Raw genomic sequence first — 23,809 nt, forward strand, 5'->3', positions numbered from 1 at the left:
AAAATCCAGGCAAACACAAGGGTCACGCTTGCTGAGTGTGCAGAGACAAAAAGATCTCCTCAGCCTAGGTGCATGTGACCACAGGGACACATTTCCCTTTGTCATCATGTGTTATGAGGGCAAATAAACAGCAAGTGCAGGAGAAACGTCTCTGGAGACTAAATCTAGTCTGACGTGAGAAACAAAAGCAGATTTATGCAGGAAGTGAAAGAGCGAATGGGTTGAATAATAATGTTAATTTACATAACGAACAGGATTGCATGCATTTCAGGACTGTGATATGAACAATCAGGCTTTCAGGTCTGCCCTGCTGGAGAGGGAAATATTCTATATTGTATAACAGTCCTGCACGGATATCAAATTACGTTTTATTTTGGACATTAGCATCAATTCTTGGTCATCCTGTTCGTGTCTGCCTGGTCCACAGAGCCGCTCTACACCCATGACCTTTTAATGACTGCAGCCAAAAGGACAGCCAGAGCATTGATGACGCTCCAGATAAACCCACTGACCTCGCCTGTGAACGCTCTCAGCAGGAATGCAATATTATATTTATGAATATAACTTTTGATTCTCCATTCATCGGTAAACTTAGGAATCGAGTCTGTAACCGTGTGGCTCTAGAATCTGCTGAGAAGATTTCCCTTATCCAAAAAAACAATCTCACCACAAGGTTGATTTAGTGTTTGTTTAAACAAGAATAAAAAAAACAAGAACATGTTTCTTTTCTTTGCAGGTTTGCTTAAATTCTTAAGATGATAAGTATTATTAGAGACTGGAACAACCCCACCTCTGTGTTGTTTGCTGTCACACCTAGAAATGATCTCCACCTTCTCCACCTGCTTTTCTTTCCCCTCTTACTCTACTTTAATGCATCAGTGTCTCTGAATCGCTGCTTTATGCTCACAAAGAGAGAGAGAGATATGCCCTTCTCCTGATTGGCTGAGAGCAGAAGGGGGTAGGCCCCGTCAGAGAACATAAATACAGAGTGCAGCCTGACAGGCACATGCATCTGCTGTCATCACCCAACATCCAGCTCCATCACAGAAAAGGATCCACAAGGGAACTGGAGGATAAACAAGAGGAGATTCTTTCACATCGGGAGGAGCAACGAGCCGACCCCCCACCATGTCGATGGAAGTGAAGGAGAAGACCGAGGTGCGTCTGGTGTTCCTGGGAGCAGCTGGAGTTGGTAAGACCGCCATCATCCAGCGCTTCCTCAAAGACACCTTCGAACCAAAGCACCGGCGCACGGTGGAGGAGCTCCACAGGAAGGAGTATGAGGTGGGGGGCATGAAAGTCACCATCAGCATCATGGACACCAGTGGCAGCTACTCCTTCCCGGCCATGCGGAAGCTGTCCATCCAGAACAGCGACGCCTTCGCCCTGGTCTACGCCGTGGACGACCTCGAGTCCCTGGTGGCCGTGAAGAGCCTGCGAGACGAGATCCTGGAGGTCAAAGAGGACAAGTTCACTCCTATCGTGGTGATAGGCAACAAGATCGACCGCCAAGGGGACCGACAGGTGTTCAGCAAGGACGTGCTGTCCACCGTGGAGCAGGACTGGAACCACAGCTTCCTGGAGTCCTCGGCCAAAGACAACATCAACGTGCTGGAGGCGTTCAAGGAGCTGCTGCTGCAGGCCAACCTGCCCAGCTGGCTCAGCCCGGCGCTGTGCCGGAGGCGGGAGACCTTCCCCAAGCAGAGCAACAAGAGACCTCCAATGAACAAGACCAACAGCTGCATCATCTCTTAGTGATGGAGCAGCAGGACAGACAGAGACTGGGAGGAGAAGAGCTCGACCCACTGGGAGCTGACTGCACAGAAACAAACAGTGTTAAATGTTTTAAAGACTCCGAGTTGAAGAGCTCTGCTCCCTCGTCAGCACTGGACCACAGATGCTCTGATGAGGACGATCATGAGATGATGAAAACAGATTCCAGCTCGAGCACCTGATGGAATGTGGCTGAGCTGCTGGAGCAGTGACAATAACCGTGCACAGACGTGACTGAGTGTGAATGGAGCTGTGATCAATGTGTAGAAGCAGAGTTATGTATCGTTGGTTTTCACACAAATCTCTAACTAGGAGGTTTCGTCTTCGGGTTTCTTGTTGCTGGGTGTTTGAAATTTAAAAAGCACAATAACTGTGAAGTCCTGGGTTTTTATGCAAAAGTGAGTTTGTTTCCTTGTATGATGATGTTTTATGAAACAAGTGAACATTAAGAGCTTCAGGTGGAAGCTGTTTTTAATATATCAAACATGATGCTGTGAAATGCTGCTTAGCGTAACCTCCTTACGCACGTGTCAACTATGATTTTTTAATACATACTGTTTATGTTTCAATAAATTCTTTTTTTAAACTATTGACTCTTTCCTTCATTGATGACTGACTAAAATGATTAAGGGATTATTCACCGATACACCGTAGTGGACATTTGTTTTACTCACCAATGCATATTTTAGGATTCATAAAACCACTCTATATATATCAACTAGTGATTTCCAATAATACCATGTCCTCCAATGCCGATACTGACTGAATTATCGAGGAGAAATAAAGGATCCGATAGACTTGTTGCACACAGATTGAATTCCACACGCTCTCCATTCTGTATTACATTGCCCCCTGGTGGTTATTATGCAGCAACTCAGGCTCTGTAGGTCAAAGAAATATCAACAAAAGTTAAATGAAAAAAGACCCAAAACATGAAAAGACAAAACTACTGCAAATACCTGATCAACATTCGGGTAAAACCAAGTCAGGTGAAACACTACAAACAAATAAACAAAAGGGTAATGCTCCTCAACATGTGCCAGATTTTTTTCAGAGATATTTTCATTATCTCTTTTGTTTAATAAAAAAAAATTGAAAAAAAAAGCCTCCTCTTGCATTGCTAAAGGAAGTAAAAACATTAAAAGGTGGTTTCTCCCCTCGATCGAATCCGCTCCAAAGGTCAATGGGTTCCTCCTCTGAGTTCGTCCTTCCCTTCGACCGAGGGCTTATAAAACGGTTCAGTGGTTTTTGTGTAATCCTGCTAAAAGACAAACTGCACTGAATTGTGATTAACACGGTTTTCTATACGACACCCACATGTACATCCAGAGAGGCGGCAGGTTTTCATTTCAAACCAATACTAAAGAACTAAGTGAGGAGGAGGAGGGTTGGCACTCCCCTTCAATTCTGATATTTAAGGAGCACGATAGAGTCGAGGTGTAAACTGCTGCGTCACTTTTACTCATCACCAAAACCTGTTTTTGACATTTTCGATGTTCTCTAAATGTAAGTTCAGATAAAAAAAAATCCCCGAAAGGCCACAGAGGGGAAAAAAAGTGCACTTCCTCTTTCCAGGAACACTCAGAGTAGGTGCATTGTTTCCCCAGAATGAGACGAGGAAGTGACCTGTGATTATCAAGTCTCTGGTTCCTCTTTGTGTTTGGTTTAAACTCACAGCCGTCTCCAGCTGGTCGGCAGCACACGGACGGACACAGAGAGGCAGGCGGGCCCTTCGAAAACTCAGGTGTGGACTTTACATTTTATTCAAGATGTACTGAGCTGATATATTAACCAGGTTTAGAGGTCTATGAGCGGGACTATATCATTGAATCATCTATTTTTTTTTTGCAAAATACATTTAATCTCCCACTGTAAATGACGAGTGTGCCTGTGTGTCTCTGCTCCTGGACTTGGTTGAAGCTCCTCAGTGTTGGAAAGATGCCTGAGAAGTTTTTAGCGAGTACAGGATCTGTGGCCGTCACTACGTCAAGGGTTCAACAGGTGGAATTGTATTTCAATTATATGTAATTTTTTTTTAAATCAATATTAATTGTATGGCTGTAATGACATTAAACATCGACTTTTCTACATTGTAATATATTCTAAACCATAGAGGTCATCATTTGCCCTTCTCTTCTTTTCAACAGGTGAGGTGGAGGGAACACAAGCAATAATAATCCAGATTAACTATATGAGGATTAAGAAAAGTGACTGTGGTGCATGCTGCCAATTTGATGTGAGATAGATTAGAACTAATAAAGTACGAATTTTGCAATAACATCGTGGTCTGCGTCTGATTATTCACCAGAGAACAGTAATATTCTCCCTGTTTGGAGACAATGCACAAGTGGGAACAGTTTTATTTCCATAGACAATAACAAACGCTGTAGAGGCAGACGAGGGGGGGGGGGGGGGGGGGGGGTTACAAACAGAGAAGACATCATGACATTTATGACCATAACTTCAGCATTTGATACAGACTTCCCCCTTAACTTTGCACCAACACAACACCGGCGTGTGCATCACAACTTCAAACCATCAGAACATGAGGAGGATTCCGACAGAACGTGGTAAAAAGCAAACGTTGAACAGGGAAGCCAGTCTCACACTTTGACTGCAAATACAAACACGTGTGCGTTGGCTTGTAAAGCATGTTGCCCTGAGCAAAAGGGTCAAACAGCACAAACACACTAAATTCCCCTTGAGCTTCTCTCTGACATTTACTCAGAGGACACAGACAGGTGCACGTGTTCAGTTGTTAAGGGAGAAACCACAGTCATTTAGAAACCTACATGTTCAGACACAGTGTTAACATCTGTCCTGGAATCAACACACAATGATTTCTATATTTTTCAAATGGGTCAAATCTTTCTTTATAGCCCAGTTGCACACAGTTCATTCATTCAGCTCCTCCTGACTCTTCTCGCTCTCTTTTCCTCTTTCTCTCTCCAACACTCACCGACACACAGACACACACACACCAACATTGTCATCGCACACATGTGAGAACTCAGACTGACATGAATAATTATTTGGGATTCACACAGTGGACATTGGAGACACAATCAGGACGGATGTGAACACCAGGTCTGAACAGGGGCAGGGACCATCCTGCTGTTCACATCTTTTTACCACTTACTCTAGGACCGCTGCTGATACTGTTTACTCCTTCCAGAAAGTCACTGGTTTCCATTTACTTTAATAGTGCATAAGAAAACCTTAAGCAGCAAGTCGCCCAACTAATTGGAATTTGCAATGGTTGTATAAGCACAGTGAAGCCCCTGAATGCATGGATCAGTTCAGTCTATTTTCATTTAAGTGCCAAAGGAGTGTGCAAAGGAGATTTATTTTGAAAAGATATGACCATCGTTTGTCTCCATAAACTTTTATTTTGACAAAGCGTAACGAAGCCGGGTTAAAGTTTGCAGAATATAACCAAACTCTACAGCTCCAGACCTTCACCCCTCAGTTACCAGATACAGTAACTGCTACTCAGCTATGCTCCGCTCTGGAAACCAGGCCAAAGTTCCCCTTCAGCCAGTTAATAAGTACAGTAGGTTCAGTCAACTTGAAATACATTAAAGGGTCAGTTCACCCAATCACAAAGAGCTAATTTTGTATTTATTGCCTGTTTTATTTAGCCATTCAGTGTTAGGAGGTCTGCCGTGACCACGATACTCATACTCATCAATCAGAGGTGAATTTCATTTGTGGTCATAAAATTCTTTAAACAGTTTCTATAGCCCACAGCTGGTAGTTTTGATTTTTCAAATATCAAATTCAAATCTTAATATTAAACACCCCCCGAGTCCCATTCACTACATCTACTAAGGTAAGAGCAAGAATCTCGAATGAGGATTTCTTGAAATAGCTGCAAACAAAACCTAAACCACATTGTTAGCTTGGTATTTGTTATATCTCAGCGGAACAGACCATCTAATAAAAAACAATGTAAACGGACGGCCCATTGGTTTCTGCAGATTGCCACAAACTTCCAACTTTTACCAAATGTTCCTTCAAAATAAAGCTGCATAATAAATATTCAGTAGTTAGTGAGCAGGAGTGAGTCCAGTAGTCTGAAACTACACATTGCATTAAATGCATTTTAATCAAAGTGCTAAGCACCCCCGATCACGAGGGCTTGCAAGAGCATCGGGAACTCATCTGTTTCTCTGTCTGCAGATGAAGCTCCTTAAATCATTAAATATGAGGTACGACAACAAATCCTTTCAGATGTTGGGGACATCAAGTACAGCAGCAAAACATAGTAAAGAACCAAGGCTTCAGAATCTGACTAGAAGCATTCAAGCTCAAATCATCCTTCACGTTTTTTTTTACATCTTTTGGAAAGATCAATAACATTGAGAATCTTCTTCCACGTTATTAGGACACATGTGATCATTGAGACAACAGAGAGCACATGGAACATGGCATTAGCATGTTGTTTTTAGAGGACTGGGAGGAAGTGCACCGGCGCTCAGTCACTGTCGGACCCACCTCAGCCTCCACCGTCTGAGAACTCTAGTCGTCCACAGTGATGTTACGGAACAGGTAGGCCATGGACTCTCCGTTGTGGATGCGGCGAATAGCTTCGGCCAGAATCATGCTGACATCCACGGTCTTGATTTTGGGACACTGCAGCTTCTGCACCTCATGGGGGACGGTGTTGGTGACCACCACCTGAGGACCCACACAACACAGACTTGTTCACACCTGCACTGACCGCTGGATACTTGCCTGAAACCTTTCAGAGTATGTGAGAATACTGCAGGAAAATGTGTCACTGAAGTTTCCAACATGCAACAGACGTGAGATGAAGGATAGAAATATCTCGAAATGAAGAAGAGGGGCCTTTTGGCGATGAGGGCCGACGCCGCTGCAGCAGAATCTTTTATCGTTATCCAGGTGCCCCCCCCTCTCCTAAACATAACGCACCTTCTCATAGTGTTATGAACGGGTCAGACAGAGACAATCTCCTGCTGTGTTCTTCATATATGAACGGCAAACTCCAGAAAATATACAGACGCAATTTTCCAGATATTTTTCCAGAGGTCATGTCTGAAAACAGCTTCAATGAGACTGTTTCTATTTGAATTAAGAAGCAAGTTTGTCAGCACAGACTGATTAAAATGTAGATTTGGTCTCGGTGGTATTTAGTTTCCTCTTCTTTCACATTCAGACCTTTATCGTGCACATTGAGTTCTGACATCAAATATTTGAGCTAAATTAAGTCATCAAAACATCAGAATATGACTTCAACCCAATGAAGGAATATACACTCTGTTGAAAACCAATCATTCAGCTTTCCTCACCTCATCAATGGCCGACTCCTCTATGAGGCGCGGAGCATCAGCAGACAGTAAACCATGTGTGGCCATGATGAAAATTTTATACGCTCCTCTTTCTTTCAGGATCTCTGCGGCTGCAACAAAGTCTCCGACATCATCTATTATGTCATCCTGGAAAGAAATAATAACAATCATATCATACTTCTACATCTTTAATAATTGACTGACTTACTGACTTTTGATCATCTAATTGGATGCTGCTCATGATTCTACCTCCTCTCCTTGTTATGGGAGGTGAAGGGAATCCAGCATTTTGTTGTGGTTGGTTTGTTCCCCACAGGATTAGTTGTTAGTTTAGGATCATGGCCGGAACACATCAACATCATTATAATTATATGATATAACACATGTAATATTCACTGGAGAGCAGCCACTGTGGCCACAAGTGCAGAAACAAACAAAACATCAAGTCAGCAAATGTTTACAGTTAATTACCTCTAGAGGTAATGTTGTCATGGCTGTTTGTTTGTCTATTAGAAGCATTAGGGAAACACTACTGAACCAATTTCATGTAGTGGAAGGCTGTGATGGGAAAAGGAAAAACCTAGAAACCTTTTGTCTGAATTTAAAAAGCAGCGAATCCAGGAATGTTTCATCATCAGGAGAAGTACCTCACTTGCTTGAGATGCACTCATAGACTGTCAGCCGTAGTATTTGTGTAAATACAAGAGTATTAATAAAAACATTCAGTATTTTCAGCAGCTTACCACAATGATGGCAATTCTCCCCCCCACGTCTCCGACTACAGTGATGGGAGGTTTCTCCTTGGCCATCATCACTGAAGACAAAAGCACAAGTGGTTACCAGTGAGAACGAGAGAACGAGTGAATCACGTTTCCTCTAATCAAAAAGGAATCTCAGTAGATTGGGTAAAATGGGTTGAGAAAAGTTTTTTTTGCAATTTCGGCAAATTTACACCCCAAAATCATAGGGTTAATGAATGACATTATTCATTTGTAAAGATTCGATTTGAAGAACAATAATCCTGTATTTTTATTTAAAAAGAAAAATCAAAAGCCAGCATATTTCCCCCCCATTCTACCCCACCTAGCCCAGGGAGATTAAACAGGAATTGCTTAACCAGAACATGCCATGCAAACATAATCAAATGACAGGGTTTTCTGCCCAGGATACCCAATCAGGAGTCAATGTTTAACACACAACCTCAGGCCTGTGCTGGGGCAGGAACATGGCAGCAGTCTGCATATGAACCAGTAAGCACGGTTTCATCTCACACAGGACGACAGAGGCCGACAAGCACTCGTGAGGGTCTCTTCATACACACTTGCCAACGTTCTGGGGTCAGTCCTCAGTCGAACGTGCTTTTACATGCACACAATACTCAGATTACATCTCACTCGACCGTCACAGGAGATGCAACAGCTGCATTTTGTTTTAACCTAACTGATCCAAATTCCTCTAGAAACCGTGTTGTTGAGGCATCAAAGTTAAACTAAAGGTTTGTTATAATATGACCCAGTTTAACGGCTGCAGTTTGAGTATCGGTGTGCATGTAAATGTGCTCATTCAGAGGGAACAGGGAAAATGAACAACTGGTAAACAATCAGGCAGCGAAGCCGATTGTGAAGGAGAAGGTGTGAAGAAGCAGAGAGAAGGGGGGGGGGGGGGCATGCCTTGCAGAACACTTTGCTGAATACCGCGAGTCCCACGGCATCAGAAAACCTGGCAGTGTCACACTCAAGACTTCTAGAACAGCAAAAAGCCACGTTGTTAGCAGGACACGCGCTTCTCACAGGTATGTTGTCTCACTGCAACAAGCTACCTGAGAGATGTCTGGTCAGATGTCTCTACAGTTAATACAGGATGTCTTCTATTTGCTTAAGAGAAGCTACTATCAACAATAATGGGCTAGATTGTAATATAATAATGGATTACCTAGAGAAATTTTGAAATAACCAGAAAAATAAAAGTGTAATTCTGCACTAAGTATTACTGCTGGTAGAATAAGTTCTGTTTAACCCCTGAGGATGCAAACTACACGTTTATGTTCATAACATTTCTGCTTCCCTTCATCAGATGTTGGGTTTCCAGTTCATGCGTCATTGTTACCATCACATGCAGTCACGACCAAATGTTAATCAGGTTATTAAGAGCAGGTTTGATGTGGATGCACCATGTGTTGATTGGCAAGATGAGTCCAGTTATAGAGGTGAACAATGAAAATAAACAAAAAAAACTAAAATGTTTGGCATGGTTTTGGTTTGATTTATGAATTTCAAATTAAAATCAGAATAAGAAAAAAAAAAGGAGGGTTTTGACCATCTTGTAGAAGGAGCTGTCTGGAATCTTAGGAAGGTGCCGTAAAACATGAGTGCTGCTCATTTCAAATCAAACATGCCATGCAATAGCATATAGAATGAAGCACACTGGGGCTGATTGGCCGGGAAAACTTTCGTCCGGGGCACTGACGATTAATGTTTTTCATAAACTCGCCCTCTGGAATCCAGACTGTACTTTCACAAGATGCAACACAAACCCTTTCTGTTCACATGCATGAACTGAGGAGCCATTAGAGGAGGAATCATTTCGTAGTCAGATGTAAGTTAAGTTTATGGCCGTACTTGGGAGCTCTATGCCGGGGAACAGGGCTTGTTGTTTGCCTGCTATTACCAACAAATAAACACCACGTTAACACAAATGCACAAGTATTTGACATGACAAACACATGATGCCCAGACTTGGAAAATCCTCTTGTTAGTTTTTACGGAATTCAACAGATCAGACTTATTGTCGTAACATTTATAACAAAGTTTCCCAGGGTTGAAGCAATTTGTGTTGTTTTTGTACCAAAGGAGGATTTTCTAAGTCGAGGGGTAAGAATAAAACACAAGTAAGAATATAAATACTTTTTACCAAATAATAAAGTGAACACTGGATGCAAATATTGTGGAGTCATTTGCCAATGACACAGTCATTAGATATTTTCTCAGGTGGAACCATTCACTGTTCATGGCCTTTCCAGAAAGGAATACTGCAAATATGTGGAAAAACTATACGCCAGACTTAAATTAGTATATTAAAAAATATATATACTCTATTTTAAATCAATGTATATGTGCCGAGAAACAGGCAGGGAATGAGTCTATTATTATTATTAAGCACGTCACTACTTGTAAGTCATGAGTTGCAGCTTGCTGAAGATGCAGCGTGAGTAGAGGTGGTTTATCTGTGGAATTAAAAACATGCAGCAACACAAAAAAAACATTTCTTGGAGTATGGGTTGATGGTATGAGAGAGAAACAGCAGAATCAGCTCTAAACAGGGTTGCACAAGTAGGAGCTGTGTTAGGATGTGGGCAGGATTAACAGTGTGAATGCACTGAAGTATTGAGATAATAAACTTGAAAGCACTGAGGAATTAAACTAGCAGAAATTCTAAAATAAAATAAAAATCTATCAAGCACTGGAGGTAGAAATCTGCAGAGAAGACCTGAAACACCAAAGGGCGCTCTACAAAGATGGGCGTTCTTACAAGGCAGCTCCAGTCCTGTGTGTCCGATGGTGTTGCGTACAGATGGTGGTGAGTGGCGACCGTCGGCCATGTCAGACTCGGAGCACTGCGCCTCGCCGTGAATCACAGCCAGACCCAAACGCAGGCGCTCAGCGTAGGACTGAGCCCTGGAAGCAGAAAACAGAAAAGTTAGAAAATGATCTCCCTTCTGTATTCTTACATGAGCTCACTCTGACATTTTACAAGGGGACTGGCAGGGAAACTTCTAGAAAATGCACGGTGCAGCTTACTCAGACATTTGGAGTTCAGCGCATGTCTGAAAGCAGCTTATTTAGGATTGAACAGTGCTGTCATAAATTAGAGTTTGCATTGAATATTAATATTTATGACAGAAGATGGAGTCTGTGTTGTGTTTTCCTTCAGTTACCTTTTTGCTGCTGCTGGGGACTTTGCTACAATGATGGCGTTCCGATAATCAGGAATCTGACAGGAGGAAGTGAAACAGAGGTGAATATGTCTACCCGAGTGATTGGCTGATTACGTGTGTAGGTGTGGTTGACAACACATAAACTCAAACACATGCCATAAATACTCAAATAGGATTATCACCTCCTCTTGGATGTACTGTATCAAAAAAGGCGAGGCACGCAGGTTGTCCACCGGAAAGCTGAAGAAGCCTTGGATCTCCTTCTGATGCAGGTCCATGGTAATGATGTGTGTTAGTCCTTTGGGGTAGAAGACAGATGAGTCGCCTTTCTTACAAGAGACACGGGTATTTAACAGCACTGTCAACTGCAAGAAGAGTTTTGTAACAAAGCTCTGGTCGGACCTGCTTTGGCCAACATTGACGCTAACAGCTTGCACACAATCGAGCCCCTCTTTCTCATCTTGCACTGCTTGCTGTAGGGGAAGTAAGGAATAACTCCGATGATGTTCTTTGCACAGGACGTCTTGAGGGCGTAGGCCATGACCAGCAGCTCCATGATGGCCGTGTTGACATCTCTGGATGTAGCAAGAAAACAAAAGAGAGAACAGCACATCATGAGAACTTGAGTTTGTGATAATCGATGGTCTGAGGTTTCAAAATTCCTTGTTCAGTGTCTTTCTCGACCTTGGTATTGTCTGGATGATGAAGATGGTTTGTCCCCGAACAGATTCTTTCACATCCACTCTCGTCTCTGTGCAGAACACAAGACATGGTCAGTTCATTTAGAAAATAAGTATCAAAGATAATAAAGTGAAGACAACTACAAGTACCATAAAAACATACTCACCTCTGTTAGACTCCTGGAAGACAACAGACTTCCCCAGCTCCACTCCCAGCCTCCTGAGAAACAAAGAGCACAGCATTACAGCTTCAATTGAAGGAAAACAAGATATATATATTTGTGTTTATAAGGACAACGGGCTCAGCCGACAGAAGGACTATGCTTCAATCATTTGATTTCAAAGCATTGGTGTGCACAACTCATTTATCTTGTGCACAGAAGAGTCAAGACATGAATTTGTTCCCACAGGATGACAACTTAACATCTTTTAGGTCTTCGGGGGCTGTGTGAGGTGTTTATGATCAGAAACATCCTGCAGCAGAGGATATTTCTGATCTTTTCCATGTAACCTTAAATCTTTAATTGAATGAAACCCAGTGTGACAGGATGAGGAGCCTCCTGCAGCAGAACCTCTCACCTGCAGTGTCTCACCCAGAACAACAGGCTCCTCACTGACACAGCAAACACATCAGGTATCATCTGCTGCAGGGATCTGACATTTAAAAACCTGTGCCCAGGCTTTGACCTGCACACAGCTGGATGTCACTGTGTTGTTTACATGAAGCAGTGATGGTGTAGAGACTCTTACTCTGTGATCTTCTTGGCCAGTTCCGTGCAGGCTGGGGACGAGTTGGCTGAGAAGACTCGATACCCGCTCTTAGCGACGTTCATGGTGCCTGCCCCGTTGTGTCGGTGAGCCGGTGTGTCGGTGAGCCGGTGTGTCGGTGCCCGCAGTAGCAGCAGCGGCTCCTCCTGCACAAAAGACCCCCCTCGACCGATGTCCTAGTTGACGTTAGCTCAGCAGCTAGCCACCCCCGGCTATCTAACGTGTGTCGCGGAGCTAATGACGCGACACGACCTGAAGCTGTGACACAAAACTCAGCTACAGCAAAGCGTTGATCATTTTGTTCTGCGGGTGTGCGGGACTTGTGCGGTGATTTGCGGTGAAGCGGCTGATACCTGTCGCTCAGGTAGCTTCTTAGCTAACAGCTGGCTGCTCCCACAGCTACGGAAACACGTGCGGGTCGAGCTAGACGGCTGCGCCTTTGCGAGACACACCTGTTTCGATTGACCCAAAGGAGATTCCGTAGCTTCTCAGTAACTGAAACTTACCTGCTAAGTTTTTAATTAGATTAATAAAAAAAAAAAACAGGTTGACACAACGTGTAAATCAAAGTGTTTCTATAAAGCGAAATAAATAAATGTCAATCAGGTAGAAAACAACGCAGCGCTTTAACAAAACACCTGTTTTAATTGACCCAGAGGAGATTCCATAGTTTCTTTATTCCTTTAGTTTAACTCAATAAGTTATATCTTTTTTTAAAGTCACAGTATGTCGACAGTAGAGATATGTTGAGTGTTGTGAGATAAATGTTGGCCTGAGGGGATCTACAGGTCACAGCTATCAATTATAATCAATTATATAAAACACACTTGTCAACAAATGAATTAGGCACATACCATCACAATACCATACAGCACAACCTCATCTGTCATTGAGTCGTTCTGCTCTGTGGAAAGTTTTCAAAAGTTCATCTCTGAGTGATGTGTTTTTACTCAACTGTGTTAGCTTGGTGAACGAGACACAAGTTAAGGGTTTGTAGTTGTTTTGAGCTATTTAGGCAAACATGAACATATGTTTAAAGAGATGAACAAACACACACACACACTGTCTCTTGGTCAGTCAGAGCCTAAATGGACCTGCACCCTTGAGTATGGTTGTGTGTTTAAATATAGAGATAGAGAGTAGGAGAGAGTGTGTTGATTTAAAAATAGTGACAGTCAAAATGTCGAACTCTTGCTCTTACTGATATTACCGCCTAATATAGTTGTGCCACTGAGGCTGAAATAAACCCGGAAGTAGAGGCCATGAAGTGGGTGGAGCTCAATTTACCTAAAAGAAAAACACTGATGCCTTTGCTTGAGAAATATTCATATGAAATGATGTAGTTATTTATTTATAACATAATTATATTTCTCTCATTTTAGTGGTCTGGATTATCAGTGAAATGTCCATGACAGGTTTGTGGATTAATAATAATGATAAGTGGATAATAATCAGATTAACTGACACTAAACATCTGTTTGTACACATGGTGTAAGAGTAATAGTACTGTAACTGTCCACTAGATGTCATTACTCATTAGCCCCATGTGTCAGCTGAGTGGAGTTATGTCTTTGGGAGTAGTGAGATCATGAGATCTGTTTTTCTTCTGGGGAGAGAGGGGTTAAAGGTGTCACATCTTCCATATACACTTCTCTCTCAGTTTGCTCGGGTTTGAAAAATGGATCTGGTCTCTTGTGTAGAAACACAGAAGCAGTGGGATCAGAGCGTGTATTAATCTACAGTCATTGACCGGCTGCTGCTTGATGGTCTGATCCACAGAAAAACCAGCAGCCTGGTTTGATCATTTACAAACCTGGAGCAGGAGAAGACCAATACATGAACTCTGCTCTAGTGGTTTTATTGGGAGAGTCTGAGATGAACTTGAAACATGTTCACCTGTAACCAAACTCTCCAATATTTGTGATTTGACGGTGTAATCACTGGATCTATAATTCCAAACTCTAACGCTTGAAATGTTTAATATTTCACTGAGATGTTTGAAACTCAATCCCAGGAGGGGCGTCCATCTCAAGCACAGTTTCACCCACTTGATTGACAGTTTTATACTCTAAAGGACGCTGTCAATGTTTGACACGGCCACTGGCACCTGCTGCACATGGCGCCTCCACAGACAGGCGGGGGGGTTCAACCTCAACCGCAGCTTTTGTTATTGTACCTTACGTCTTCTCACTGCTCCCTTGTGTACGTGTCTGTGTGTGCGTGCTCACCTATGACAGTCAGCTCACACCTTCCTGTGTTATTAGCCCACGTTGGCAAAAGCCCAGAGTGAAACTGGAACATTCTCGAGGTTTTCAGCTCTGACAAACACAAACGAGTCACGATGACCCCGTGATACCAAAGGTGGAAAATATAAATGTGTTGTTGGAAAGTGTGCAGTGAGTGGATCTCTTGGGTTTTGTGTGCATGCCGGGGCACATTGATGTAATCTCTATGCAGTACACCAAAACAAATAAGGCACCTGCCCTATTTCTTTTTATGGACGTCACGCTGGGTAGATTTCGTCATTAAAAAAAAAAGTATTTTTAACATTGACAGGTTATCACTCATCTCACTCAGTCATAGCATCACAGGTTAATCTCCCACATAGGTGTGGGGAAGGTCAGACTGTGTTCCTTTATCTTATTTCAACATCGTAATCTTACATTGCATCCGTGCATGTGCTACACATCTCCCGTGAGGGATTTGTTTTCTATCTCATCAAACACCACTTACTCCAAGGTGAGGTGGGAAGAGGGAGAAAGAAAGAAAGAGAGAGAGAGAGCGGTTAAAAGAGAGAGAGCGTGTAAAAGAGGGAGTACAGAGGCTCCTCCTCGTCCGCTGTGTGCGTTTCTTGTGTGTTTTTTTCCGCCTGTTCTTCACTCACACTCTCGCTCAGCAGACATCCAGTTGTGGAAGGAAAATATTCTCACTGGCAAAAGGTGGGAACTGGTCTTCTCTCTCTCTCTCATCAGAACAAATTTAAATTAAAAAAAAGGTAGAAATATAGTATTTATTTGGAGGGGGAGGGGTGCTCTCTCCTCGGCCCTGCCTTGTGCACATGCTCAGCTCTGCAACAACTGTGTTCCCAGATGGAGAGGATGCAGGGGGATGGAGAGGTGGTTCACCTGGAGCAGCCAAGCCCACTGACGGAGAAGGAGCAGCAGATGATCCAGGGCTCCTGGACCAAAGTCTACCAGAACTGTGATGACGCTGGCGTGGCAATTCCTAGTCAGGTAGGTTAGTTTTGCTCTCCTGGTTTATGTTTTGAAATGTTCTTAAGATTCTAGCAGGAACAATTATAATTTGAGAGGTGGCAAATCCAACATATTGATATTCATGGTCACTATTAATCGTGGTTGTGTGTTAACTTAAATGCAGCCTGTTCATTTCTTTACTTAAAAGCAGTCACATCTCACACAAAGTATCGTGTGTCTGCTTCAGAGTTTTCAGGTCTTTTGTTCTGATAATGTCAAATTCCCTGCTTCCCTGTCACTCACAGCCCACTTTCCATCTTTAACCTGAAACGACACGGCACTGAATCAACTCACTTCAAAGTTTAAAGGCCGACTATGACAGCACCTTCCGCTGTCAGTGCTACACTTGAACGAACTCTCATTTCAAACGTGTCATATCACCTCTCCTGCTTTCGTTCCTTACATTCTACATCAGAATCCATCCCTCAGGCCTCTTCAGCACTTAAAGGCCATGTTAATGCCTCTAATCTTCACTAAACGTCCTTCACTCGTCTCCTGAATTTGACTATATATAATTATTCATTTACAACAAGTCACGTTGGGGGATTACGGCTGTTGTTATAGTCACAGTTGGCATCGCTCTTTAAACGTTGACAGGGATTCAGTAAGTGTGAAGGCTGTGACGATCCTTCATGTGAGACGACACTCACTGCATGACGAAGCACGCCTCTATAATCCTCCGTGATTGAACGAGGGGAAAGTTGAGAGGGATGTTTTCAAAAATGAAAGAAAAACATAATCCACGTGTAGACTGTGAATTAGTAAAATACGGATTTTAAGGGTTCAAGCTGCACTTCATCTGCTTCTTTTTTGACGATACATCTCCACATTCCTCCACAAAGACCTCATGACATTTAGGAATTTGAGGAATGAGGGCTTATCGATAAAGCATAACTATGGTGAATTCTCATTTTGGCAGCGAGAGCAGCTCCTGTCACTCCGCTGAGCCGCTTCCAATCTTCTGTCTTCAGGGCGACTGATAAGATCCACGGCAGCAAATTACAGTTCGTCTATGAAATTAAAAACTTTCTTTGGATTTCCTCGTTACTCTTGAAGAACAGATAAGGAAGGATTAAGAACCAGTGACCATATAAAACACTAATGAGGCTATTTATATGCAACCACAGGTCGAAAAAGATAAGCATCCACCCGGAGCAGGGAGGTGAAGACAAAACCTTCCACCCTCCTCGCTTTTAAATCTAGAAGCAAAACTCTGCCCTCGTATGCTTCCCACCTCAAAGTAAAACATGTGCTTCCTTTTTTGTGCTAGTTGATGCAGAGACAGATGGAGATGGGACATCAGGAGAAATAGCCAGCAACGAAATGCTTTGGCCCCTTTCCCAGAACGTGGGAGGGGTTGTTAGGTTCCTCTTCACTAATTCTTCAGGGTCAAACTGGATACAATCAGAGAAAACATCTTTCCTCACACTGCGTGTTCTCAGAGTGAACGCAATGTGAGGAAATATCAAAATCAAGCTGTGGAAGTTGAGCGGAGGGTTGGGGGTTATAATGACGAGCTTAAGCACCAAGCCACAGGAAAGGTGAGCTCATGGAAGCCTCAGAAGGCGTTGTCTGTCTTTTTTTCTTTTTGCCCTCTCTAATTAGCACATTTCACCTTTTGTTAGAGATTGTGAATTCATGCAGGGTCAGGTGTTTTTTTTTTCTGAGGCATTTCTGGAACCAGGGTGCAGATTCCTGAGCCTACAGGTGCTCGAGGGAGGACGACGTGAAGTGAAGGAGGAAAATGTGAAACCAGAGGCCGGATTAATGCTCCTAACGTGATTTATATTGTGACTTTTAACCTCGGGTTCTGATCCCTGACAACAAATAAATAACAAAGCAGATAAATGGAGACGTTTAATAAATCAACAACAAAAGCTTCTCTCCGAAACCTAAATTTATTGAGTCAACACGTCACGCTGGCTTTTTCATGGAGGAGTTAACGATCTCCTATTCAGTTGCAAAGAGCGCTGAGTGTTACAGGTTATTATTTCCCCATAAATTTTCCCTTTAATCCACCTCTGGCAGCTAACTGGGCTCAATGCTGTTTAGTTTTAGCTGTGTGTATTTAATGTGTAAAAAAACAAACACAGATATTACTTTATCAGAGCTACAGCTGTTACAGTTGTGAAACAGAATTCCTCCCATGCACTATCAGGAGAAACATCTGTTATGGACAATTTAAGGGGTGTTGCAGGAATTAAGAGACGTGAAATTAATTTTTAGTTTATTTAACACATACCTCCTCTAAGTCCCTTTATTAAACCACATTCAAACTCACTAGATCCAGTTTTGTATTTGGATCTGCACCAATTGTGCACATTCATTAACACCAGTCCTCCAGACATGTCGCATGTTAAAGAAAATGAAACGTGTAATGGGTTGGTCCCTGATCAACAAACCAATGGGCTGGAATGACCTTTGAGGTAACTACTGGAAAAAGTAGTGACCAAACAAGAATGAGCACTTCGGCAGAGGGCGTACATGTTTGTTCTTGTGACTGGATGATCTCCAAAGCCAAAGTACTAATTAATTAATTTCCTGATTCAATAATGAGCTATATAGGCATCTATCTGCTTTTCATGGTGACTTCTCAGCGGTTGGAGGTTTTTCCTTCACTCTCTAAATCCTTTTCAAAAGCACAGTTCCCACATTATGTAGTTTAAAGCAAACATTTAAAGGGAAATGTCAGTGCTGGTGTTTACTTGTGGTATTTTGCCAGCCCCCCCCCCCAAACAAAGATTGCAGTTGGAGCCGACGCAGGCGGAAAGGCGTCGAGATTAACGGGAGCTTCACAGCAGACGCTCAAACTCATATCTCTCACTTGACAGCAACTCTCCTCCTTCACAGGCTGTTTGTGAACTTCCCCTTATCCAAGCAGTTCTTCAGCCAGTTCAAGCACATAGAGGAGCCCGAGGAGCTGGAGCGCAGCGCCCAGCTCAGGAAGCACGCTCACAGGGTCATGACCGCCATCAACTCGCTGGTGGAGAGCCTGGACAACGCAGACAAGATGCACTCTGTGCTGAAGCTGGTGGGCACGGCCCACGCCGTCCGGCACAAGGTGGAGCCCGAGTACTTCAAGGTGAGGAGAGCGTGAACTGAAGAAATAAGTGAATCACACACACACACAAAGTAAGATGAACCAAAATAGACTCCAGAACACAAATTGTTGAGAAACGTACGTGTGACCTGATGTCGTCTTTGTCAGTTACTGGAACCGGACAATCCAGTACAACCATGAGATAATCTGGGTGGAACCGATATTGAGCCAGAAGCAGGGGAAGAACCATAAATGTGGTCTGGAACATCTGCCAGACACGCACCTTACTCTGCATGACATCGTTTCTCGATGAGTCTCGATCTTCAGGGGAATTTAGCTAGTGACACTTAAAAAAGATATATTGTTAATGTAAGGGAGAATTTTTGACTGTGTATTCTTAAAGGTCCAGCGTACAAGATTTAGGTGAAAGGGATCTATTGGCAGAAATTGAATATAAATATATAATCCTAGTGATGTTTTCATCTAAATTGGACGAAATTAATTTGTCTTTATATTTAAATACATTTTTAGGCGACCACAGGTTCTCTTTGATGTTTAGAAGGGGAAAAATAATGACCCCAAAGAGAAGAGGTTATGTTACCATATCCGTCAATAAAATATAACAGCCTAATAATAATGTGAATTTGTTTGTGTCTCGCCAAGATCCTGTGTGATGTGATACTGGAGGTTCTGGGGGAATCGTTCCCAGAGGCCGTGACACCGGAGGTGGCCGCGGCGTGGAGCAAACTCATGGATGCAGTCTACTGTGGCATCACCGCCATCTACGAGGAAGTGGGCTGGACAAAGCTCTCGACTTCCACCGGGTGAAACATTGAGTCTGTTTTTTACCGGGCCAGCCACACAGAGAGACTCCTATTTTTATTTTTGTATTCTTTAGTTTGGCCAGAGCCTCATTAAAGACGGGGAGGATTTGATGTAATCTAGGATACTAACGGGCGATGGAACCCACTAATTTTGTACTCTTGTAAAGGACCAAACCATTTAACAGAGCTAGCAAAGAGGAAGAAAACACACACGTAAACCCAACAGTGGTCAAGAGGTCACACTAGACTTGGATGTGCCTTCTACTGAATGTGTAAACTGCCATGTGAGGTATTTTTTGGAGAATATAGGACGAGATTTTGAATATCACTTGTACGTTTGAAGGTCATCATCATCCTTCTAGGTTTTTTACTGATGTTTCCTTGTCTGTATGCACTTGTGTCTCCCACTTATTAATCAGGCCGGAAAGACATTTTTAACATTTTTTAAGAGTTAATCGTTACAACTTCACTTCTTTGTTTCTTTCAATATGACTCACCTTTGTATCTGTGTTCAACACAATTTTTCTAAATAAAACCACAGAGAAAACCAGTGTGACATCACAGTGTAACCTCGAAGTCATTCCAACCTGCATCTGCTTTAATCCGATTCCCCCGAACACGATCGTGTCGTCAAAATTAGACCTTTTCCTTTCTCTCCCTTGGCCTGTTGCTCCCTTATTCTCTGTTGGAGTCAGCAGTGCTAAGTATAAGTGGCTCAGTCTATTTATAGCCCGTTTATCGCACTATGCTTTCTCTTTTCATATTATATTGTCGGAGCTCTGCAGGGATGTCATTAGAGGGGCCTGTATCTTTAGAAGCGGTCCCGTGATATCTATAACAACGACTCAGCAGTTCCCGAAGTAAGTCACAGAGCAATAACAATAAATTAGAAGTCTCCGGGTACACAGTAATTTGACTGGTATGGTGCTAGACTCCTGCTGTGAAGGTGACAAAATTACCACTCAAAGCCAATTTCAACTGGGCTTTTAACAAAATGCTCCATTATCTCCATATTTAAAGACGATCCAGGTCGACTCGACGTGCTGCGTCGATGCTACGCTGCCGTTTCCATTGTTTTCAGAATAGAAACGCACAGCATGCTCTGTTTACCAGCCAGATCCAGGCTGGTATCCTGGCCTTGATCCTGGCTAATCCTCCGAGCTAATCTCCTCAATCATAAGGGAGAGCCGAGAGACGAGAATAGTCCGATTGTCGCACCGCAATTCACCATCCAAGCCGTTTCAATGGGAGGAGGAGTGTCAGTGCTCTGAACCAGCAGCAGACCCAGGGCAGGAGGTCCCTGCAGGCTGGGACCATGTGCACCACCATGATGGTGCTCACCACCATCGCGCTCATCCTGCGGCAGAGGTTCTCCAACAAAATCAGACCGTGAGTACCCAACAGTTACTGGAGACAGGTTTGCATTTGGATTGCATGAGAAAGAATTCAAAGGCTAAAGGTCAGTGAGCTGTCAACACTAAGTAAGACTAAACGTATCTGCATCATTGATTTGAAATCACTTCTGTGATTACTTTGAGATTTGTCTTGAGCACCAGTGTGTGGATTAAGTGGTATTCTACTCGACAACAGAGTATTCCAGCTCTGGTTATTTAAATGGTTGGTGAGAGAAGGGGGGGAGCATCAGGGTTTGTGCGTCCATGGCTGCTAATTGACTCAAAGTGCAATCCCCCCCCCCCCCCCCCCCCCCCCCCCCCCCCCCCCAGCCCTGCCACTCACACAGCAATGTCAAACAGTGGCACATGGCTCCGGCACCACGGAGCATGGCAACAGCTCGCTCGCACAATTATGAGCCAATATACGGCCGAACCTTCTCAAGCTGTTTCCAGAGAGTTGTGTTTTACTGTGATGATAAACATGTAGGATTTAATCATTGAGATTATTGTTTCCAGGCAGAAAGAGGCTGATGAGAAAGACGTGCCATACATGAGGAGCAATGGAGCGGCAGAAACCTACAAACCACAACAGTGAGCATCACAGGGTAAGGACACACAAACCAAGTCACTGGTACCACAGGGACCCTTGAGGGGAGGCTCCAGAGATTATCAGTTGTAGTCTTCAGGGCAGATATACTGTACACGTCTGCAGAGCCAGTTTGTAACAGGATTTCTGGGTAACACTTCTACACCAGTGCTGGTTGTGTAATGGTTTACAGTTCCATAGCAAAGGTGAATTGACTTTAGCTGTGAATTCAAAATGAAATATTGCCTATAAGCATTACAGACCAATACAGCAGGAACAGGAACACAGTGGGTGGGAGGGAGACAGGAAAACATCCAGATAGACATTGGCAGTTATGTGTGGAAGTCGTGTGTGTTTTTGTGTGTATGTGTGTGTGTGTGTGTGTGTGTGTGTGTGTGTATATGTGTGTGTGTTGGAGGGGTTACAGAGGGGGCTCCAGACAAAGGGGAGAAAGTGGAGCACTGGAGCATGTCACAGAGGCACAGATGCATAAAAGAGCCAAGATGCCTGCCCCACATTGAGCTTTTAACTACCCCCCCCCCCCCACACACACACACACACACACTGTTAATACTAAATGATTCAGAGGCAGAACAACAATCCATCATCTCTTTGGAGAGTTATTATAAATACATTACCTCCCTACAACCACACCACTTAATGCATCTGGGAAACATCTCAACATAAAGCCCGGGCCCTGACACAGTCTGTATGGAGATGCAGGTCACAGGCCACCGGGGTCTTATCTTTCACTTGTGACCTGAATACCTGAAGCGCTTTTATGGCGTTGAGCGTGTTTGTGGTTATTACATCAGTTGTGAACTTTGCTCTCATTTCCTTTTGTCGCTTGTAGATGTAAACTGCAGGACCGGAGTGGGTCATCATCTCAGATCCAGGGGTGGACATCAGGTGAACTTACATGTTTTACCTCGAATGAACCAGAAAATAAAAGTGCGTTTACCTTGTGTGCACCTTCACAAGCAGCTGATCCTCCTCTGTTTTTTGTTCTGCTTTCCCAGTGGTCGCTGCTTTCAGGACGATGGGAGATTTGATATTTTGTGGCTGTCATTGTTTTTTTTTTTCTCTCATTCATCTGATTCTGATTCATTTGAACGACTCACGCCAAGACTCTCCCAGCATGTGGAGTAAAATAACATGAAGTGGGCTGGAAAAACAATGAGGCCCTGCAGATGCGCTCGCTGGAGTAAATTCCAACGTGGAAGATGAAACCTGACCATTGCTGCGAAATCATCATCTGCTGGAGAACCACATTGGGACTTCAATATATGATCAGAGTTTAAAGCGATAGAAACATCTTCTGTGCCTCCACAAGAAAAAAAACAGCCACGACAATTTCTTTGATTTCATGTTTTCACGACAAATGTGATGAGTGAACGTTTGAGGGCGGGATGAGGATTGACTGGATGTATCAGCTCATAAATGAAGCATGTGTTGCACTGTGCACGGCAGCCACGACTAATCCCGTGAATCCTGTGAAGGTGTGTGTTATTGCAACAGCGGAAACTCACAGACTGAATGAAACAATAAAATGCTTCTGTGTGCCTCTCAATTATTGTTCCTTAATCACACAACGAATTCCCTGATAATCATTCAAATGTTGCAAAAATTACATCAGTGAAGTTTTCCTTTTTCACCGCAGGCGGCTGTGATTTGAAATGGTGACTGTTGCTCTACCTCCCTCCAAATTGCATTTAGATCATGTAACAGTAAATTAAGACGAATTCCTTCCAAGTAAAAAATGTTCTTGGATTCTGAACTTGTGGTCGGTCTGATGATTTCCACTGATACATGTCATTTACTGCTATCTGTAAAAAAAAAACGTTTTGCCATTTCTGCCTTTGCATCTTAAATCAAATATGTCAAAAAAATGAAAACGCCCTATCTTGCAATGTTAGAAAAAGTTATAAAAGAATCCTGGACACGTCCCCTGATCCGGATCTGCAACAAACTTGTTATGTGTTCTGTTCCTGACCTATCACATCCTTCCAGCAGGTTTTGTAGTAATTTGTTTTGTTGCTTTTGAGTAATCTTCCTTACAAACCAAGATACAAACAAACACTCAGGGGTGAAACCATGACTCTATGATATCTTAATGAAAGACACAAGCTGTCTACAACAAGGGGAAAAACTTGGCATGAGTTAAAAAATCCTTCAATCCAATCAGATTGAAATGTACGGAAGCGTTTTGCATTCAAGTGAATCCAATACGCTTCCGTGGAAAAG

At 43.1% G+C, this 23,809-nt stretch overlaps 3 protein-coding genes and 1 long non-coding RNA gene across 8 annotated transcripts in view; 3 read left to right on the forward strand and 1 right to left on the reverse strand.

Annotated features, from left to right (window-relative positions):
• LOC128458149 (phosphoribosyl pyrophosphate synthase-associated protein 1) overlaps positions 1–12,921 on the reverse strand; it is a 21,969-nt gene extending 9,048 nt beyond the window's left edge. For 3 of the 5 annotated variants that reach the window (XM_053442827.1, XM_053442829.1, XM_053442828.1), the window contains exons 1-11: positions 12,450–12,921; positions 11,867–11,919; positions 11,704–11,770; positions 11,422–11,594; positions 11,202–11,317; positions 11,020–11,075; positions 10,614–10,759; positions 9,704–9,745; positions 7,829–7,899; positions 7,086–7,232; positions 6,271–6,453 (exon numbers count right to left, since the gene is read on the reverse strand). In XM_053442827.1, coding sequence (XP_053298802.1) covers positions 6,295–6,453; positions 7,086–7,232; positions 7,829–7,899; positions 9,704–9,745; positions 10,614–10,759; positions 11,020–11,075; positions 11,202–11,317; positions 11,422–11,594; positions 11,704–11,770; positions 11,867–11,919; positions 12,450–12,532 — 1,113 coding nt within the window. In that variant the 5' untranslated portion in view covers positions 12,533–12,921 and the 3' untranslated portion in view covers positions 6,271–6,294. Of the gene's footprint in view, positions 1–5,100; positions 6,454–7,085; positions 7,233–7,828; positions 7,900–9,703; positions 9,746–10,613; positions 10,760–11,019; positions 11,076–11,201; positions 11,318–11,421; positions 11,595–11,703; positions 11,771–11,866; positions 11,920–12,449 lie in introns of those variants that run through there. The other 2 variants (XM_053442826.1, XM_053442830.1) reach the window with 2 other exon arrangements.
• rasd4 (rasd family member 4) lies at positions 1,114–2,359 on the forward strand (the record flags this gene model as incomplete). The annotated part of the gene is given in 1 exon segment (XM_053442838.1): positions 1,114–2,359. A coding segment is annotated over 1 exon segment (627 nt). The 3' UTR covers positions 1,756–2,359.
• A 2,134-nt stretch (positions 12,922–15,055) lies between the features above and the next one.
• Positions 15,056–20,141, forward strand: LOC128458153 (cytoglobin-1). Its single transcript, XM_053442839.1, has 4 exons — positions 15,056–15,406; positions 15,557–15,695; positions 18,553–18,803; positions 19,425–20,141. Exons 2-4 carry the CDS (start codon positions 15,557–15,559, stop codon positions 19,587–19,589), a joined length of 555 nt encoding a protein of 184 aa, XP_053298814.1. The 5' UTR covers positions 15,056–15,406; the 3' UTR covers positions 19,590–20,141.
• Positions 20,142–21,359: 1,218 nt separating this feature from the next.
• LOC128458797 (uncharacterized) lies at positions 21,360–23,342 on the forward strand. Its single transcript, XR_008342054.1, has 3 exons — positions 21,360–21,584; positions 22,419–22,474; positions 22,585–23,342. It is a non-coding gene; the product is annotated as an uncharacterized LOC128458797 (long non-coding RNA).
• Positions 23,343–23,809: the final 467 nt, after the last annotated feature.

The sequence above is a fragment of the Pleuronectes platessa genome, chromosome 16 (genome assembly GCF_947347685.1).
Source record: "Pleuronectes platessa chromosome 16, fPlePla1.1, whole genome shotgun sequence".
Taxonomy (NCBI): Eukaryota; Metazoa; Chordata; class Actinopteri; order Pleuronectiformes; family Pleuronectidae; genus Pleuronectes; species Pleuronectes platessa.

Coding starts and splice junctions, on each gene's coding strand:
- LOC128458153 (XM_053442839.1), top strand. CDS start 15,557: ATGGAGAGGATGCAGGGGGATGGAGAGGTGGTTCACCTGGAGCAGCCA. Junction 15,696..18,552: donor CGCTGGCGTGGCAATTCCTA/GTCAGGTAGGTT, acceptor CTCACTTGACAG/CAACTCTCCTCCTTCACAGG. Junction 18,804..19,424: donor TGGAGCCCGAGTACTTCAAG/GTGAGGAGAGCG, acceptor TGTCTCGCCAAG/ATCCTGTGTGATGTGATACT.